This window comes from Eschrichtius robustus, chromosome 13 (genome assembly GCF_028021215.1).
Source record: "Eschrichtius robustus isolate mEscRob2 chromosome 13, mEscRob2.pri, whole genome shotgun sequence".
NCBI lineage: Eukaryota > Metazoa > Chordata > Mammalia > Artiodactyla > Eschrichtiidae > Eschrichtius > Eschrichtius robustus.
Genome location: NC_090836.1, coordinates 45838501 through 45858705, shown reverse-complemented (window position 1 = coordinate 45858705; position 20205 = coordinate 45838501). Strand labels below are relative to the sequence as shown.

At 55.8% G+C, this 20205-nt stretch overlaps 1 protein-coding gene across 2 annotated transcripts; it reads left to right on the top strand.

Annotated features, from left to right (window-relative positions):
• Positions 1-8300: 8300 nt before the first annotated feature.
• Positions 8301-17590, top strand: ZNF385A (zinc finger protein 385A). 2 transcript variants are annotated; one of them, XM_068561337.1, is made up of 7 exons: positions 8301-8429; positions 11485-11595; positions 12947-13109; positions 15017-15265; positions 15634-15803; positions 16012-16107; positions 16252-17590. In XM_068561337.1, the coding sequence occupies exons 1-7, from the start codon at positions 8400-8402 to the stop codon at positions 16480-16482; spliced, it is 1050 nt and encodes a 349-aa protein (XP_068417438.1). In that variant the 5' UTR covers positions 8301-8399; the 3' UTR covers positions 16483-17590. The 2 variants fall into 2 exon arrangements, with proteins under 2 accessions (XP_068417438.1, XP_068417439.1); XM_068561338.1 differs by lacking the exon at positions 8301-8429 and adding an exon at positions 10895-11221.
• The last annotated feature ends 2615 nt before the right edge of the window (positions 17591-20205 follow it).

The following is a 20205-nucleotide window of genomic DNA, read 5'->3' as shown; positions in this document are numbered from 1 at the left end:
ACCACCTTGGGCCCTAACGCTACTTGCAACCCTATCCCCAATACCTCTCTGTGATCTGAATCTCATCTCGGCCCAATCTCCAGACCAACACTAACCTGCAGCCTTACCCTAACATCCTTCCTGGCTCCTGTTCCTACCCAGACGCTGCCACTCCCAGAGCCAGCTCACAGCAGACACTCCCATTCTTTGCCACAGGGGCTTCAGGCCCTAGGCCCGACCTGAGATAGCCGAGGCACTGGGACTCCCACCTGGCCAGAATTTCTGGGGAAGAGAGGAAGGAAAAGACCAGCTCTGAGTGGGATGGAATGAGTAAGGAGTCAGACCTGGCTTGGTTGTGGCCTGGTGCTGGGGGGATACCTGAGCAGGATCAAAGGGCCTAGGTCCAGGTAGGGTGCAGAAATGGACAGATGGCCGTCCATCCAAGGGACTGAGACTTCACCCCCCCTAAAGTGGTTGGGAACTGTCTTTAATAAAGCATTTGGCAGCTCCCCATGAAGCTGGGTGGGGCTCTATCTGCTCGAGCTAATGAGCTTCCCTCTGGAGTGGCCTGTCCCAGCCAGGCCTCAGCTCCTCCCTGCCATGCTTGACACGGTGTGCAGACCCACACGCATGCGCGCGCGCGCACACACACACACACACACACACACTCCAGTTTGCTCTCCACCTCCTCCTCCAAACCCACCTGAAGCCCTCACCTAACCAGCCATAAGAAGCCCTGGATTTCCTACTTCATTTCCTCCTTCACAGCCCTTATTATATTCCTGCCTTTTCCCCCCTCCAACCCTAGGAAAGTGTGGTGCCTGAAAGCCCTGTCTGGAGCCAGCCAGACAGGTTCAGATCCCTCACTAGCTGTGTGACTTTGGTCAATTAACTCGCCCTCTCTGAGCTGATGGTCATCTATAAGATGAGGATTCGTTTATTTACCAAACATTTATTGAGCTTTCTTTGTGGCAGGCCAGCACTTTACATGGATTTGTTCAATCCTTTCAACAACTCCACAACGCAGGTACCGTTGCTCTCATTTGACAAAGGAGAAATGAGACAGAGAGGGTTCGGAAACGAGCTAGTCACCCAGCTAGTGAGCAGTAGAGCCATCCGCGGGGGCGCGTATATGTAAAGTGCCTGGCATACAGTGGGCCCTTATTATTCTCAGGATGGCGGAGAGGGGACTGAGGCGTGGGCTACCTGACACCAAGGGCCCAGCTTCTCCCCACTTGGTCCGTAAGTTGCCATCTGCCCCCTCCCACCTCAGATCTCAGTGGAGTGGACCCAGGAATCTGGGAAAGAGACACATGAATCTCCAGTTGCCCACTTTGGTTCCTTGCCTCACTCCATCCTTCCTTCCTTCCTTCCTCCCACTTCCCCTTCCCTCCCCCGACCTCAGGGCTCCTGTCAGTGGAAAAGATGAGTTGCTAGCTAGAGGGAACTGGCTGGCTGCTACCTGTTTTCCTCCAACTCCAGGAAGGACATGAACTTGTTCTCCCCTTCCTCTCCTTGGACAAGATGGAAGCCTTTCTCAGATCTCTGCTGAATTCAGAGTTAAATTGGAGCCCTTTGGGGTTGTGTAGCAGAGAAAGAGGGTGACAGATCTTGATGGAAATCCCAGCTCTGATATTTACAGGCTGTGTAACATCAGCCAAGTCTTTTTAAGTTCTCTGAGCCTCAGTTTCTTCAAGTGTCAGATGGTTAAAAACTAGTATCAGCTGCCCCATAGAACAGTTACCTCAGAGATTAAATGTGCTACTACTCAGAGTGCTTTACCTGAAAACATTCTTTTTTTCTGTTGCCTTTTGTGGAACTCATCTCTCTCCTCTGAGGTGGTTGTTTGAGGGGTGGGGGCCTGGAGAGTTCAGAGCCAAGAAAGGGTCAAGGAGCTGAGCTGCCTCCCTCTCTGGGGCCGGAGCAAGTGCCAGCCCCGGACCAGCTGCCTGGGGTGGGTGCTGGTTGCCGGGGACTCTGGGAGCGCTCAGGTTTCTCTCACCATTCCTGATTCCGCCTGGGACTCATTAAGGCTGCCCTGGCCTTGTGTGCCAGGCAGGAGGAGGTGGGCACAGAGGGGAGAAGCCATGGGGGGACAGAGGGGAAGGGGAGATGGTCGCCCTGCCCCATCAGTCTGTCGGTCCCTCTCTCTCCTCTCTCCCTCTCTCGTTCTCTCTGTTCTCTGTCCTCTGGTCTTTCTGCCCTTGTCTCTAGCTCTGTGTCCAGCTTCTCAGCAGTGTCTCTGTTTCTCTCTCATTTCACTCTCTTCATCTCTCCATTGTCCCCTGTCCTCTTCTCTCTCAGTGTCTATGTCCCTTTTCTCCGTCGCCTATTCCTGCTTCTGTCAGTCTTTCGCATTCTATCCCACTCACTTTTGTCTGTCTGTCTGTCTCTCTCCTCTGCCCCCTACCCCATCGCAACCCCGAGGTGGCAGAGGAGGGAACGGACATGACATACGGACCCCTAGCTGTCCAAGGGCCAAAGCCAAGCATCCTGCCCTTCTCCTTCAACCCTTAGATGTCTGCAGCCCAAGCTCCCAGCAGCCTTGACCCCTCTCTGCCTCAGGCACCCTGGCCACCCAGTCGTAGCAGTGGGTGGAAAAGACAGACCCCTCCAGACCTTCCTGGACCAGCTCCCTGCCCCCAGCTGTGCCTGAGCCCTCCCTGCCCCCACCCTCTCGCATCCGATTCCCCTAATCCCTGCTCCCCCGCCCTCCCCTCTGCCCCACTTTTCCAGGACTCTGATTGGCTGATTCTACTGACTGGACTGGGGGGGAGGCTGGCAAGGGAGGGGGCAGGGGGCAGAACCAAGGGAAGGGGACGCTGTCAGGCCCAGGCCCCTGGGGGGCCAGGGCCAGGCCACTGCCTGGGGGCAGCAGGCACCAGACACTGAAGGTATGAAAAGGGGCCCTCTCTGGAGGGAGTAGGAAAGGATCCCAGGGGGACCCTCTGCCCCAGTAAGGTCATGGGAGGACGGGGCTAAGCTTGCAGCCTCCTGGGTTTGCCTTTGTTCCTGGGAACCCCTGTTGCTGTCAGGGAGTTGCTAGAGCCATGAAGGGCAGCCAGAGTTCCCTGACTGGTTGACAGAGAAGTCGCAGAAGGGAGCTGGGCCAGCAGAAGCCCAGAGGGGTCCTGAGGGCCTCTGGGCCAGCCCTGTGGAGCCTGGCAGGGCTCCTCCCGTGGCTCTGGGGTAGGAGGAGAAGGTTTCAGGGACGGTAGTGGAGTGGCTAGCCTGGAGTTTCATTTCCCCTTGGGGTCAGACCCAGGCGTTCCCCTCCCAGCGGCTGGTCGCAGTTCCTCCCGCAGAGCCTGAGCTGAACATTCCCGCAGCTGACAGAGGGACCTGGGGAGGACGGGAAGGTTGGGAGAAGGGGCTCTGAGAATGGCCACAGGCAGTCCACCTCCCAGATCGAAGGCCACTTTCCTACCCCGAGACATCGACAGTTAATTAAGAATTACGAGTGGGACAAACTCATAACTCTCTGGGGAGCCTGAAAGATCCAGCAGCCCTCCTCCAAACACAGGCCTCAGTATTCCTCTCTAAGCAGCGGGATGAATCACTCACCTGACCGTTCTCCCTGGGGTAAGACTTAGCCTTTGGGATTCCCTGGGGGAAAGCAAAACCAGAAGAAGGGAGTAGCCAGGGGCGTGGGACCCCGAGTCCTTGTGGTCCAGCAGGCGGCCTGCAGAGAAGGCCTGTGATCTCCCTGGGTCTGTACAATGCCTAAAGGTCTTGGGGGAGGGAGGCTGGAGAAGGGGGAAGTGAAAATCACCCAGAAGGGAAGAACAACAGGTCTGTGCCCTCCCCCAGGCCCACAGGGCACCGTGCTCCACTGCTCCGGAGCCAGCCTGCAGGGGACGTGTGTGTGATGGGGGTCACACTTCTGAGTGTGGGCCCCCAGCTGCGGAGCGGGACTGCCAGGCTTGGGTTGGGCTCCCGAGCTTCAGTCTTCCTGCCCCACATAATGCTTTCTCTGGCCTTCAGGCAGCTTGAGCCGGGCAGGGCCCCTCCCTCTGCTACGGCAGCCCCCCGTCATGCAGCCCCCACTGGACCTCAAGCAGATCCTGCCCTTCCCACTGGAGCCGGCACCCACCCTGGGCCTCTTCAGCAACTACAGCACTGTGAGTAGCAGCCTGCCTGCCTTCCCCACCCTTCGGCCACCCCGGCTCCTTCTCTCCCTGCCCTCTTCTCCTCTTGTATCTAATGCCTTATGTCTTCTTAGGGCCCCATCTCCTTTACTTCTAGTCAGTTACAAGTGTCGTTGGCTCTCTGGCATACTACTGACAACAATAACAGTAATAACTAATATTCACTGAAATCCGGCCAGACACTGTGCTAGGTGTTTCATATGAATCATCTCATTCAGTCCACCATCGAGAGAAGTCACAAGACCTAGACGGGTGGTAGTGAGCACAGGGAGGTGGAAAGAGAGACTCTTCAAGGGCATAAGCAGCCTGTTTGTAAGCGCCAGCTCTCTGGAGCCCACCGTTGGGTGGGTAGGGTAGGATCAGCGGGGTAGGGCTTGGAGGGCTGGCAAAGTTGTCTAGATTTAATCACTGTGAAATAGGGAGCCATTATCCATTCTTGAGCAGGAGAGTGAGTTGGAAGGAGCAGCGTTTGAGGCAGGTGAGTGGGGCAGCTGGATGGAAGGGAGCAGAGACTGGAGGATGGTGGCCAGTTAGGAGGCTGTCCCAGCAATAAGGGCCTGCAGGGGAACCTGGAGAGCCAGACCGGGCCCATCGCATCGGCAGAGTGAGTGAAGGAAGGGGGGTGGGTGAGGTGTTTCCAAGGAAATATTGACAGGCCACGGTGACCAACCAGGGTTTGGGGGTGGGGGAGAGAAGATGAGTCAGGGGTGACTGCAGGGTTCAGGCCTCTGCGACTGGGAGAAAGAAATCACCTTGCCAGGGGTAGGGGGCTAGAGGAGGAGGCTGGCCTGGGGTGAGGCTGCTGAACTCACTTTAGGACATGGCGAGTTGGTGGACCAGTGGGACATTGAGCCAAAAATGTCCAACAGACAGTTGGAGTTTGGGTCCTGGAGAGTGGGCTGGAGCTAAAGGTTTGGGGGAAGTCAGCTTTATTCAATTCAAGTAACCCACCGTCAAACCATATTCAGTTACAAACACGTATTGAGCATCAACTATGCACCAGGCACTGCAGTAGATGTGTTTTTGTGTGTGTGTGTGCGGGTTTTGTTTGTTTGTTTGTTTGCCTGCACCGTGTGACTTGTGGGATCTTAGTTCCCCAACCAGGAAATTGAACCTAGGCCCTCAGCAGTGAAAATGTGGAGTCCTAATCACTGGACTGCCAGGGAATTCCCTGCAGTAGATGTTTCTATACTTGGTCTCATTTAATCCTCACCACAACCCAACAAAGTAGACATTATTATTCCAGTTTGACATACTGGAAGACAAAAACTAAGGCCCAGAAGGGTTTAGGAATTTATCTAAGTTGATGCAGTATGTGCCTAAGGTATGACTTGACGCAGTACGTGCCTAAGGTATGATTTGAACCCAGAGCATCTGACTCCAAATACAGTTCTCTTTATACCTGCTGCTTCCTCCAAACTCCTCCCAGAGAATCCAAACCAGCCATTTGCATTGCGCTTTGAGGTTTACAAAGCATTTTTCATATCTCAGGTTTTATAGCAACTCTATGGGGTAGCTGTCGTTTTATCCTCGTTTTACAGACGAGAAAATTGAGTAATGACTGTCAGGAAGGCGCTGTCCTAGATAAAATGGAGACATGAGGGTAAATATGACATGCTCCCATGCTAAAGGCGCTATATTCAGGAAAGAAGTATAGATGTGTATGCAGTGATCTACAATGCAAAACAGAGGAAGGGTTATAAATATTGTGACAGAGACACTAACAAAAATTCAATTGAACAAAAAAATTTTTGAGCACCTACTATGTGCTAGGCACTGGTATCAGGGACACAGGACTCAGTCTGTGCTTGGAGAGCTCACGGTGTAGTAGGAAAGACAGCAAGTTAGCATATACCCTATAGTGTGAGAAGAGCTGTGCTGGAGGCATGTAGCTTGTAGGGGAGCCCAAGGGGGTGTCAGGAAAGACTTGTTGGATGTGGTGAGGGACCAACCAGAGCTGAGCAGGAAAAAAAAAAAGAAACAGCAGAGGAAAAAGGGATTGAAGCTGGAGCAGGTGACGTTATGAGTTGGGCTTTGAAGAACCATTAGTAGGATTTTAAAAGGGATTTCAGAGAACACTCCAGACTGAAACAAGGGCTAAAAAAGAGCACTTGAGAAACTGCAATTGACTGGGTGTGACTGGAGCAGAAGGTGCTGGGAATAGTTTCCCCCCGGTCTACATACCTGATTTACACTTAACCTTGGGTCTCCTATCTTTGTCCCCATTTTATAGATGAGGAAACACTGACCCAGAGAGGTTAAGTGACTTTCCCAAGATCACAAAGCTACTTAGTTGATTCACGTGGATAATCCCAAGTTTCTGACTCCCCAGGTTCATGGCTCCACGGCCTCTAGTGGGGACAAGCTATTTAAAGCCATGAGAGTGGATAAGCTTGGAGAGAGTGTGGCCAGGTGTTGAGTGATACCAGCTTTGGCATCAGACTGGCAGGATTTGAATTGATGTTCCAAAAGTACTGGCTGTGTGACTTTAGGCAAATTACTTAACCACTCTGAACCTCAATTTTATCAGCTGTAAAAGAAGACAGTAATAGTATCAACTCGCAAGGTTGTTGTGAGAATCGTATTACATAATCATAATGCCTAGCACCTAGCACAAAGTAAGTTTTCAATCAGTGTAAACTGCTATGATTATTACGTTATTTCATTGTTTTTATTTAATAGAGGATCAGAGAGAGAAAGGTAGTTACCAAGGCCCAAGCCTTGGGGAATAAGCAGAATTAGGCAGTGGGAACAGGAGGAGGCCCCTGCAAAGGAAATGAAGGAGCCACAGGAGGGGGTGGGGACAGAACCAGGTTCCTAAAGAGTTGGAGAAGCCAAGGGAGAGAGTGTGGCAGGCTGCATCAATAGTGCCAAATTCTGCAGGGGAATGAGGACTGCAGAAAAGCTGCAGACATGCCTTGGCAGTACTGTGCAGCAGTTAAGTACAGGGCTTTGGAGTCAGGATGCCCGGGTTTAAATTCAAATCCCAGTTCAGCCACTTACTAGCTTATGACCTTGGGCAAATTATTTAGCCTCTCTAAACCTCAGTTCCCTCATCTATAAAATGAAGATAATAATAGTACTTACTATTATAATAGTGGTTGTAAAGATTAAATTAGATAATCCATGCAAAGAGCTCAGTCCAGACGCCAGCACATTCCAAGGGCTCAATCAACATTAGGTGGTGGTGATGGTATTATTATTCACGGAAGAGTCTCTCCATCCCTGCACTAATACTTCCAGATCTCTCCTACTCGGGTAGTTCCTACCCCTTAGACCCCTCCCTGCATTATGCGTCCCTCTGCCCTTGGACATCCCTCACTGTCTCCCAAAGACAGCCTCTCTCTCCATCCAGGCCCCTGCTTCGCTCATCTCTCGGCCCTAGGTGGAATGGAGGGGATGAGATCCAGAGATGAGAGAGCCGGAATCCTAGGACCTATCCAGAGAGGATAAGGAAGTGTTTGGGGCAGTGGGCTGTTCTGCCCTCCTGTCCCTCGTCCCCCAGTGCTGCCCCCACTCTACCGCCAGAGGGCAGCAAGTGCACGAAGCATAAGCCCTTCGGGAACCTGGTTCTCCAGCAGGTGGCGGGCGAGAGGAGGAGGTGGGAAGAGGTTAGGGATGATGTCCCCAGTTTGAGGTCGCTTCTGCCCTGGGCGACCCCAGCTCCACCGTTCAGAGGAGTCACCAAGAGAGCAGTGCCTGACACCTGGGTACCTGGGCTCGGTCTTGCATCCCTAGTAGGGGAAGTGACGTGTATAAGGGGCACAGGGGTCGTGTGCAGAGGGAGCAGGGGAAGGGGTCGTCTGCGGACTCGAAAGAGAAGCTGTCAGCAGAAGAGCGAGGGTGGAAAGGGTGAAAGAAAGGAGAAAGGTCCAAGCTGGAGAAACAGGGTCGGCCATTGGTAGGGATACTGGACCCAGCAAGGGTCCCCAGTGGAGGAAGCCCAGTGGAGCATCTGGTCAATGCCCCGTCGCCAGGCCGAGCGGCCCTTCGCCAGGACCAGGTCTTTCTGGAACGAGTGTCTGGACATGGACACCCCGTCCTCTCTTCTTTTCGCCCTAGCGCCCCTTCATGCCTCCCGAGCTCCCTATCTCCGCCCCCGTCCTCGGCCCCGCCTCTGGGGCGGGCTCCGGGCCGGGCCGGCGCCGCCTCCCCTTCTCCGGGCCGGCCCGGCCGCACAGCCCCGAGCCACCCGGGCAACGAGCGCCGCGTCCCCGGCCTGCCCGGCCCGGCCAGGCTCGGCCTCCCCGCCCGGGTCCGCCACCCCGGGCCATGGAGCCGCGTCCCCCGGGGTCCCGCAGGGTAAGCCACCCGGCCCCTCCTCTCTCCCTGGCTCCCGCCGCTGCCGCAGCGCCCCCCCACCCCATCCCCGCCCGCCCCTGCCCGGCTCCCTACCTCTCCCTTCGCCTGGTCCTCGGGTTATCCAGCCCATCCCCCACGACCGGCGCGGCCCCAACCAATCTCCGGATCCCACCTGGCGCCCCCCAGACTGCTGCCACCATACTGGATACCCCGGCCTCTGTTTCTCAGATCCTTGAAGTCCCCCAAATTTTCAGACTTCCCATCAGGTCCTACACCTACCCTCAAATTGCCACGCCGCCGGTCAGATCCCTTATGCAGCCCTGACCCCATCTCAGCCTTAGTCCCCTTCCTAGCGTCCCTCCCCCACCAGCTTCCACCTGCTCTTTAGACACCCTCTAGCTCCCTCTCTTTCCTGTTTCAATCCTTCCTGTCCCTCAGGTCTTCCCATCCCTGAGATTCCATCCCCCTTCCCTTTTTGCCTTTATTTGGGGTGGGGGGGGTGGTCAAACAGGGGCAGCGGTGCCATCAGATAAAGGGCAATGGAAGGAAATATAATCATAGCCCCTCCTGGTGTTCCTGATCTGGTTTCCCCCTTCCCTCCCCCTTGCCCTTCCTGATTCATTTTACCCCAGCTTAGGGGAGCGATTCCCTTTCATGTCTGCTATTGGAGGGCAGGTGGGAGGCGGCTGTTTTGTGGACCTTTCCAGACAGTGTCTAGGCCAAAATCCTAGGGAAGGGGCTCTGGGAGATGCTGGCCTTCACCCCTCCCCAGAGAGCCCTCATCTAGGTCACCAGGGCCTCTTGACCTTGGCCTGGAGCAGCACTTCAGTGGCTCATATTCCACCTGCGCAGGGATTGGGCCCAGGAACCCTCACCTTCAGCCTGGTGTCTCCTCCGTTCCTGGAGGAGAGGGTGGGAAGGACCCACCAGACTGGGTTGCTGCCCTCCTCTCTGCCCACCTCCCACCCCTAGTTGGTGTTTATGGACTTAAACCTGAGGAGAGGGCTGTGCAAAGGAAAAGGCTCTCACCCTGGAGGAAGGACCCAAGCAGGACAGGGACCATTTGCAGGGGATGGATGCTGGGACAGTCAGCTCACAGGTCATCCTCAGGGCACTGGGTCCTCAGCCACTCTGGAGAGCAGGCTGGGGTCCTGGGGTGGGGCACAGACAGAGCCAGGGACCTCTGCTTTCCCCTCTCCATCCCACTCCTCTCTCCCTACCATTTTCATCGACTTAGGTTTCCTGGCCCAGATTGGGTTTCTGTTTAGGCTGAATTCCATTCCCTACCCAGCATGTGAGGACGTCCAGGGGCTATGGAGAACCCTGGGGCAGAGTTGGGGGTCCCTGGTTAGGGAGGACTGTCGCCCGGAGGCTGGGAGCTGAGTGCAACATCTGTCTCCCCTTTCTGATTAAAGCCTGTCTCCAACTTGGTCTGTCTTCCTGCCCGACACATCATACATTCACACCGATAAACACACAGCTGAAGATTGCACAACCTGACCATTCATGGCTTCGGCAGAGCCCCCGGCACAGAACTGTTGATACAGAAATGATGTACACACAGCACGTGACACGCCTTCACACTCCACCCCTGCACAGATTGATCATAGACTGCCTAGACACACACAGACACACCCAGTCTTCCCCTGTTTGGCTTTTCCCTGAAAAGGACCTGGGCTTCCAGGAGGAGAAGAGTAAGCCACTGAGAGGGGCTGCTTCCAGCCAACGGCAGGGCAGGAAATTGACACTGGTCTGTCAGACTGGTTATCTGAACCTGGCTCCTGCCTCTGCCGCCGCCAAATGGGATGGCGCATTTCACAGGGATGCTAAAGCCCCTTTCCTGACATTAACCCCAAGCAGCCAGTGAGACAACTTTGGGGAGCAGAGGGGAGACAGGATGTGTGGGCTTTCCAGACCGCCTTCTTCCCCCTGCTCCATGTTCCTGTCTCTCACCAGTGTCTCATGGGGAATCATGAAGACCTGGGCACAGGGAGGGCCTCAGCTGAGGAGCTAAGGACCCCCAAGTCTCCAGCAACTTTTTTTTCACTTGATCCTTCCACCTAGAAGATAAGGTTTCAGCTCTAATCTGGTTCCATGCTTATGAGAGATCCCAGCCATCACCCAGTTCTGCTCAGCCTCAGCTGCATTCCAGGCTCGCCTCTCCCTGGCCGCCTGGGGGCCAGAAGGGAGGAGGACAGGGCAGGGAGGCAGCTTTCATGCCTCTAGGCCCCTGGCTTTATCCCCATAGCAGAAAGCCTCAGAGAGAAACTCCCATCCTCTTCCTGCCTCATGTGAACTCCTGGCAGGAGACTGCAAAGACATCTGCTGACCCAGGGTGGGGGCAGAGGCCGTTCCTAATCCCTCCCAGCCCCATAGCCCTGCCCCAGAAGCCCTGTGACCAAGGGGAGGGAGTTCAGAAGATCCCTGGGCTGCGTCAGGCCAGCCCAGCTTCTTACGTTCTCTTACTTATTCCTGCTGGAGCCACCTACTCTCTCCTGAGTTCTTTTACTCCCTCTAGAAGCTACTGCTTTAAGAGGTCCAGGGAATGAGTGTGTTAGGACAACCTGGGGCCCAGAGATGCGAAGCTGGGAACATCTGTCTCCTGGGACCAGAAGCTTGGCTTGGTTGATGGTCGTGCCCCAGAGCAGAGGCCAAAAAAGGCTTCAGCTGAGGGCCCTAGGATCTGGGATGCTTTGGGACTTCCTGAGTGGGCCTCTGGTGGATCAGCCCAGGAGAAAGGTCAAGGTGACAGACCTTGATCTTCATGGTATAACGGATGGAGACGAGTCCAGGTTCAAGTCCCAGCTCTGCTATTAAGTCATGCTCTGACCTTGGGCAAACCACTTCTACTTTCTGTCAAATGCGAGCACTGGGCCAGTGCTATGAAGATTGGGCTAGGAGGGAATCAGGGAACTGAGGCTCAGAGCCCTCTGGCATGCTGGGGGGTTGGGAGGAGGCTCCGGGGACTTTGGTTCAACCCAGCTGCTGCCAGTGGGGTTGTGATGGACATGAGCTTGTGCTGGGGTTCCTGGCTCACCCCAGCCTGCCTCCACAGATGGACCCTGTGCAGAAGGCTGTACTCTCCCACACTTTTGGGGGACCCTTACTCAAGACCAAGCGGCCCATCATTTCCTGTAATGTCTGTCAGATCCGCTTCAATTCTCAGGTAAGAAACCCAGCTGCTCACCCATCCACTGGCTGGGGCAGGGACGACCAGGGGATCTTAGGGGAGGGCAGGGTCTGGGAGCTCTGGGTGAGGGTCAGGGATTAAGGAGATATGAGGGGATACTGCAGGAGAGGCAGGGCTGATGGAAAGCACTCGGGAGGGACAAGAGATGGCTGTATGTATCCCTCCCTTGGGGACTGAGGCATCCCTGGCTCAGAATTTCTTGGAACACAGGTGGCCATCTGTGTCTGGGTGGGAGTGTGGCCTCTGGCCCTCTGGTCTTGGGTACACGGCTGAGTTACGTCATTGGCCCCCTGCAGAGCCTGTGCCCTCCTTGGCCTCTGCTAAACTCCTCCCCGGCTCATCCATTTCCCGCTAACCTCCTGGCTTCCTCCTCTCTCCACCGTCCTCCCTCCACATTACACACAAGGCCTGGCCCCCACTGCTCTCCCAAGGGAAAGTCTCTCCCATGGGAGAAGCCACCCCAAACTCAGAACCTTGGTGTCTGGCCTCCCAGATTTTCTCCCTCGGAGGTTCCCTTGGGACTTCTGTGTGGGTCTAGAGGGGGCTTTGTGGCATGCAGGTTCTGAGAACTTTTGGAGAAAAACAGCAGAGCCTCGTTCTGCTGAGTAGGGAAAAGAAAGCATGTTCTGTTTCTCTACCCAGTACACACACACACACACACACACACACGCCACACCATGCCGCCAGGCTCTGCACACCCCTGCCCCACCCTCTTTTTGCCCTCCCCTCCCCTCCCCCGCCAAGCGCCTCTGTTTTGACAGCTGTCTCTGCTGCTCTCTCTGTCTCCAGAGCTGGGCTTGGGGCCTGGGGCCAGGGTCCTCCAGGGTGTCTGCAGAGGCTTCAGGGAAAATGAGACCCAGAGGGGAGTAGTCAGGGTACAGCCCAGGCTTCAGAGCTCCTGGGACTCCCAGCTTGAGGATGGGGGTCCCAGGAGCAGCAAAGGCTGGATCCTGGGGCCAGGGGACACAGGCACAGAAGGCCCGGGGTCGAAGAGGATGCGGACTGGCTAGATTGCTCGGCCCCTCCCATTTAGGGTTCTCCTATAGGTGTGAGGTCCCCTTCCCTCACCCCTGGACAAGGTGGGAAGCCTGAGTCAGCAGGCAGGCCCTGGGTGTGGTGGTGTGGTAGAGCCTGGGCTAGGTGGGGACCCAGGTTCCCAGCGACTGAGTAACCAGGGCTCCTCGACACGGGGCTTTACCTCGCCCTGGTGTAGGGAGAGATTAAGTGCAGCCTGCTGAGGCCACCCCAGGACCTGAAGGAGCTCCATGGGGAGAATGTTCAGATGAAAGACGATCTCAGATTCCCTTTTCTTCCTCCATCCCTAAAGAGCCAGGCTGAGGCACACTACAAGGGTAATCGCCATGCCCGAAGAGTCAAAGGCATCGAGGCTGCCAAGACTCGAGGCAGGGAGCCCAGCGTCCGGGAAACAGGAGATCCAGCTCCCCCAGGCGGCACACCCCCAAATGGAGAGGGTGTAGCCCCCCGTCCAGGTATGTCTGACTCCCCCCCAGCATCCTTCAACTGATCTTGTCTCCTCCATTCTGTCCCCACTTCCCAGAACTCTCCTCTGCTTTCATCTCTCTCTTCCTCGGCTCCCACCCCAGCCCCACCCAAGAAGAGTCCTGCAGCCAAACCCAGTGACGCAAAATTTCCATCCTGTCACCCCCACTGCCGCCTCAGCTCCTCTCAGCAGAGTCCCCACTGTCTGTCCTCCCCACTGCCCAGTGACTCAGACAGGGGCCAGGGTGAGGCTACCTGGCAAACTTCCTCAAGAAAAACGGAACCACCAAATCCAGGGAGAGACCATTTCATCTTGGGGAGAGGGGCAGGGCAGAGAATCAGGATATCTGAGGGCCTGCCCACGGGAGCTCCCCCCAGGGAGGACTGAGCCCAGGAAACCCAGGCAACTCCCTGGGTGATCTTGGGTAGATCTTTCGACCTCTCTGGGCCAGAGTTTTTTGTCCCTCGGAAATGAGGGAGTGAGACTTGAAGATCTGTGAGGTCTTTTCCGGGTTTACAAAAAGCAGCTCTGAGATTCTTTCTCCCTCGTGGCTGGTGGCCATCCTCAACCTTACTCCCAGCCAAGAAACTGGAAAGAAGGAATATCAAGACAGGACGATCCGAGCCACCCCCATCCTGGGATTACCACATCAGATGTCAGTCATGGCAACTCCAGAGAGACCTGACATCCCCATGTCCTCCTTGTCCTTGCCTGTCCTTCCTGCCCTACCCTAAGGAGAATGAAAACCAGGGAGCTGCACCACCAGCTTGGGAAGCAGACCCCACTCTCACCACACATACACACACAAACACACACACCGTCCCTCAGGGATGCACAAATAGGGTGAATGGGTGAGCTGAGTTCTAATTGTGTTCTGGCTGCTTCTTAGCCTGAACATCTTGGGTTAACTTGGTAATGTCTCTGTCAAAGGGGGATGATGATGGTGGCGGTGTAGCTAACGTTTCCTGTCTAGCACTGTTCTAGGTTCTTGATACATATTACCTCACTTAGTTCCTAGGGCAATCTCCCTAGGGAGGTAAGGATACCTGCCCTGCTTTTGAAAGCCAGGAGGTTCTGTCCAGATAGAGATGTGAGTGTGCTGTCTGGATTGGGATGGAGATAAATGATGTCAGAAATGAGAAAGAGAGAAAAAAAGGAAAGATCACAGGACAGACCAGCAAATGGACACCTGCAGGGCTCAGGAGGTCCCCTCCCACCAGCTCCCCAGCCCCACCCCCGGCCTCCCCCTGACCCGGAAACTGGATCAGCTGCTGGAGCAAGAATGGGAGCGCTAGAGTTTCCCCTGTGCAGAGGCCAGAACCCAGCGCTGAAGCCTGGGGCCTGTGCATCTTTAATCAAGCCATGAATTATAGAGCAGCCCACATCCCTGTTTCTTCCCTCTCTGGTTCTGCTGTTTCTGTTTCCCTTTTGCCATGTCTGTGTCTGTCTCTCCCAACCTCTCCTCACCTCGCTTCTGCCCCTTCCTAGGGTTCTTTGGCATGCCTCCCTGGGGACTGGGCAGGCCTCTGAGAAGGGGCTGGCCGGGCGGGAAGCCCAGGCTGGCTGGCAGGCCTTGGAGGGGAGGTCCCTTGTTCCATGCCCCTCTCCCCCTCACCAGGCTGGCTGCCAGCTTCACCCTGGCTGAAGGAGAGGCTGGTGGGGCTGGACCCCTCAGCCATTCCCAGCTTATGGAGAATGAGCCAGGCACTGGAGTCTCACACCCAGCCTGCGGCAGCTGGACCACATCTGGCTCTGGTCCAGGGCATGAGAGCATGCATGTTGTCACAGGGTGGGGACTCCTGGGCCCTTGCCCTCCAGGAAACGGGGCTAGGTCTCCTCCACATAAAGAATCTTCTCCGAAAGCCATCTGGGATGATCCCTATGTTTCTCCCCCAGTGACAGTTTCCATGGAAAATGGACTGGGTCCAGCCCCAGGATCCCCAGAGAAACAGCCTGGCTCCCCATCCCCTCCCAGTGTTCCGGAGACTGGTCAGGGTGTAACCAAGGGTGAAGGGGGGACTCCAGCCCCAGCTTCCCTGCCTGGGGGTAGCAAGGAAGAGGAGGAGAAGGCCAAGCGGCTGCTCTACTGTGCTCTGTGCAAGGTGGCAGTGAACTCCCTGTCCCAGCTTGAGGCACATAACAAAGGTATGGGCTCCCCTCCCCCACGCCCACTCCCCTGTCCTCATCCCCTCCTGCTTCCTATATCCTAACTCTCCTGCTTCCAGCATCCCTGGACCCTCTAAGACTCACCAGCCTATCTCCCTCCCTAATCATCTCCCTCATTCCTCAGCCCCTTACCTCCTCAGTTCCCTCCCCGCCCCCGCCCTATTTCTGGTAACTGTGACTTTTCCCTGACCCACCTTGTGTCTGGAAGGGTCCCAAGGGCCTTGGAAAGCCCCCACGCTTGATGTACCCCCCCCCCAATATAGTAACTGGAAATGTGGGTATTTGAGGTGTAGTAGGCCTGGAGAATTTTTTTCCACCTCTTACCTCCTGCCTTCTGCGGGCTCCAGGTACTAAGCACAAGACAATTCTGGAGGCCCGAAGTGGACTGGGCCCCATCAAAGCTTACCCTCGGCTGGGGCCTCCCACTCCCGGGGAACCAGAGGCCCCTGCCCAGGACCGAACCTTCCACTGTGAGATCTGCAATGTCAAGGTCAACTCGGAGGTCCAACTGAAACAGGTGGGTCCAAGGCCCTTTCCGAGAATTCTGGAGAGTGTACCTGCTGAGAGAGGAGGGAGGACAGGGAGCTTGGGTGAGACTCTTCTTCAGGGTCATCCTTTGGTGCCACAGAAGGGGCGGGGCCTGGTGCTGAGGTGCGATCACCCTGCTCCCTGGCGGTTGCTCCTTTCCCCGTGGTTCACAGCCCCCCACCCACTGGTCCCTGCAGCACATTTCCAGCCGGCGGCACCGAGATGGCGTGGCCGGGAAGCCCAACCCCCTACTGAGCCGTCACAAGAAGCCCAGGGGCGCCGGGGAGCTGGCGGTGAGGCCTGGACGATGGAGAATTCGTCCAAGGGGCAGGGACCGGAGCGGGGAGGAGAGGGGATGCAGGCTGGCCCTGGGAGAGGTGGAGTTTGCGGGGCCACAGAATGACTTTTCCCTCTCCCCGCCCCTTTCCCCCCTGCAGGGCACTCTGACTTTCTCCAAGGAGCTGCCCAAGTCCTTGGCCGGAGGCCTGCTCCCCAGCCCCCTCGCGGTGGCTGCGGTGATGGCAGCGGCAGCAGGCTCCCCGCTGTCTCTGCGCCCGGCTCCCGCCGCACCTCTTCTCCAGGGACCGCCGATCACCCACCCCCTGCTCCACCCGGCCCCCGGGCCCATCCGAACTGCGCACGGACCCATCCTCTTCTCCCCCTACTGACCTGAACCCTGAACCCCCTCCCATTCAACCCCCCCCACCTCCAGCCGGGACCCAGGCCTCCGGGCTCCCAGTCCGTCCCTCCTCCCGGCACTCCCTGAATGATCTCTCTCCTTCCCCCCCACCCCGAGGTACGGGGTTCCAGGAAAGGGGAGGGGTAGCGGGGGAGGGGGGCTTCAGAAGGGGGGGAACACCCCAGATCTCAGGGAACCCCGCCCCCTGCCCTTCCCTCTCCCCTAGAAAAGGGGGGGCTGTCTCACCCCCGAGCCCCCTTGGAGACACCCCCCTCCCAAAAGCCATGTGCATCCAGCCCTTCCCCCCCAAACCTAGCACAAAATGGGGTTCACAAGCCATGATCGGGGTCCAGGGGGCAGAAATGGATTTTCTTGGCAATAAGCGGACTCTGGGACTCCGGCCCCCTACCCCCAAACTGAAGCGCTTCCGTGAACACCCCCGTCCTCCGCAGGGGGAGGGGAGCAGGCGGGATCCTGGGTCCCTCATAAGCACTTTGGTTTTACCGCCTGCAACCTCACTGTGCCCGCCCCGCATCAGGCCCCAGCCCAGGTCTAGCCGGGCCCATGGGCAGCACTTGGTGGCATCTCTGGCACTTGGGTGGGACCAAGTAGATGCGCCTATAGACCCTTCCCTCACCTTCTTCCTTCCCAGTCCGGATTCCATTCTTTTCACCAGCACCCATCGCCCAAGGGGTACCAAGGGGGGCAAGGGGTGTCCAGTCCAAGCCCACCCCCGCCTCGCCTTCCGCAAAACTGTGAGCAAAAAGCAATAGAAGCCTCGCCCCCGCCCCGCCCCTTTCCGCAGGATTTGCAGAGTCTGTAGCCTACCCCATCCCAGCTCCTAGACCTCATGGCTGTCCCCTCCCACCAGACACCTCCACTGCACAACTCGGGCGGGGTCGTGACCTCCCTCCCCCCCTTGTGGTTTCCTATCGTCAGTCCTTCCAGCACAGACCCGGGAGGGGGACAGGCCCCCACTGGCCTTCCCCTCCCCATCAACTCTTTCTGCTTGACGATGTAGCAACCCCGGCCCCCAACCCACGTCTTTCCCTTTTCCCCCTCCCTGACAATAAAATCTGGATTCGTTGCCCTCCGTCCCTGAGACTCAGACTCTCTATCTTTGCCCGCTGATTTGGGAGCAATTCCATCAGGGAGTGTAAGTGTATGGTGAGGGGGGCCGGTACACAGGAAAGAGGGCCGGAAGAAGGAGGGGGACGGGGAAACGGGGCTGGGAGGAGGCAAGATCCAAGGCTTGCTCAAAGTGAGCAGAGCTCCCCATCCCACTCACGCCTACTCCGGCCCAGCTCAAGTGTCAACTTGGCCCTGGGGAATCATTTCGAGTCCAGGTCTCGGATTGCAGCCATGGCTGTTGAGAATTCGCCGCAACACCACCAGGCGGCGCCAACGACATGGAAAAGGAGACCGCTAGGCTCCAGTGCGTGTCTCTAGATTCTAGGCAGACAGGTCTAGACCCGGTCTCAGACAAAGGAAGAATCCAGGTTTTTGTACCTCTGGTGGGAAACGCACGCCAGCAACACTCAAGGCATGGGAATAAGTGGGGGCAGGGACTTGGGAAACTGAGCTGTAGGCTCTACTCGGCCCCATATAAGCAGTGACCTTGGGGTTAGTCCTTACCCTCTCGAGACCACAACTTCCCCATCTGCAAAATGAGCAGGTTTGAGTCTCTTAAAAGTTCATTGAGACTTCATGGATCCACGACTAAAGTGCTGGGACCGTGCCATTTACAGATATGCTAGAATGCCTTCTCATCTGGTTCCCTAAATGGTCTATGGGACAAGAGGGCACACATCGCTCACTGCCTCCAACATGATGCTGGGGGAAGGGGTCTCTTCTCTGTCTTCAGAATTCGACTCAACCACACACTCACAAGAGCAGCCAGTGATTCTGTGACCCCCCCTCGCTCTAGTCCAGCTGGGCAGCAGAAGGTCAACAAGAAAGGCCAGACCAGAACCCAGCCTCTACACGGGCCCCTCCTGAGTTGCATTTTCTTTGCTCACTTCCACCTCTCTACCCACTTCCCTGTCTTGCAGAAGAAAGGGGGAGGGAAGGTGGGATGACGACTGTTAAAGAGGAAGGAGAGGGGGAAGAGAGGCCTCCTGAGTTAGTCAGTTGTGAAGTTGGGGGTGGGAGTTTGCTGTAGGCTCAGAAACGGAACCCAACAAGGAGTTTTGGGGGTTTTTTTGTGTGTGTGTTTTGTTTCGTTTTGTTTCAGGTCGATCTAGCTCAAAAAAAGACAGAGACTGGAGATCTAGAAGTCTGAGGGGCAGGAGTGGCTGAATAGGAGAGTGGAATGAGAAAAGCCGGGGCTGGATCACATGCGGGGAGAGAGAGGGGGGCTGGAAGAGATCGGGGTTAGAGGGGCTGAGATATTAGCATGTCCCACAGGTACTTCAAATCTGGTATAAAACTGAATTCATTATTTACCCCCTTCCCTAAGCCTGCTATGCTTCCCACATTCCCTATCTCATTGATTAAGAGAACCACCATCCACCTGGAAAACTGGGAGTCCTCCTAGTCTTCCCTCTTCCTAACCCTTTATCTAATGAGTCATTAAATAAATCCTATTTGACCTCTTAAGGACCTATGGATCCCGATCATTGTTCTCTATTCCCACAACCGCTGCTCTAACCAGGACCGGCTACATCATTTGTGGGGCCCAGTGCAAAATGAAAAAGCAAAGTGTTCAAAAAGGATCTCAAGGCTGACTGCAGAGCATTAAATCAAGCACTGGACCCTTCTCAGCACAAGGCCCTGTGCGATTACACGCGCAGGTGGCATGCCCACCAAACCAGCCCTGGCCCTAACTCAGGCCCTGCCCGCCCCTTGTCTGAACTGGTGCCTCTTTACTGGTCTCTCTCCCTCTGGCCTGCAGGCTTTCGCTCCTTACTCACAGCTCTCCAAGTGTAAATCTCCTCCAGGATATAACCCCAACTCCTCAGCATGGCACACAAGGCCTTCCTTGATTCTGACCCCACTCACCTCTCCAGGATCGTCCCTCTTGCCCCCTCCTTCACATGCTTTGTTCGCCTCTACCTAAACCTCTGTGACTCTCTGCATCCTGTTCCCTTTATCTAGAATGTCCTTCTACTTATCCGCCCAAAAAACTCCTGTTCATCACTCACAATCCAGTTCAGGTGTCTCTCTGTGAACCCTTTCCTGATCCCCTCCTTGGCAGTTTGCTCCTTTTCTCTAAGTCTCTGATGTACTTCACAGAAGGGTCAGCAAACTTTTTCTTAAAGGGCCAGATAGCAAATATTTCAGGTTGTATTGGCCAAGAGGTAAAATTGAGGGTATTATGTAGGCACCTACATAGGTAACCATTTTAAAATGAAAGAAAACATTCTTGGCCCGTGGCCCATATGAAAATACATAGTGGGCCAGATTTGGCCCAAAGGCCAAACTTTGCTGACCCCTGCTTCAGAGGACCAATTAGGCATTTATATATTTACATATCTGTCTCCTCCCCTAGACTACTCACAAGGCCATGCAGCATCCCCAGGGTCTAGCTCAGAGTCCAGTGCATAGTAGACACTCAGTACGTTTTTGGTGAGTGAATGGATGAATGAACCAATGATAGGGAGCCTGAGCCCCTGTGAGGCGGGAAGCCAGAATCCTAGATGCTTCATTTCCCACCTTTCTTTGTCTGAATCCTTTTTCAGATGTGAACCATCTCCAAGTTCTGGAGAGAGGG

Excerpts from the sequence above, each read along its gene's own strand:
- ZNF385A (XM_068561337.1), top strand. The coding sequence starts at position 8,400 with ATGGAGCCGCGTCCCCCGGGGTCCCGCAGG. Across the intron at positions 8,430-11,484 it reads GTCCCCCGGGGTCCCGCAGG|ATGGACCCTGTGCAGAAGGC; the intron begins GTAAGCCACCCG and ends CTGCCTCCACAG. Across the intron at positions 11,596-12,946 it reads AGATCCGCTTCAATTCTCAG|AGCCAGGCTGAGGCACACTA; the intron begins GTAAGAAACCCA and ends CCATCCCTAAAG.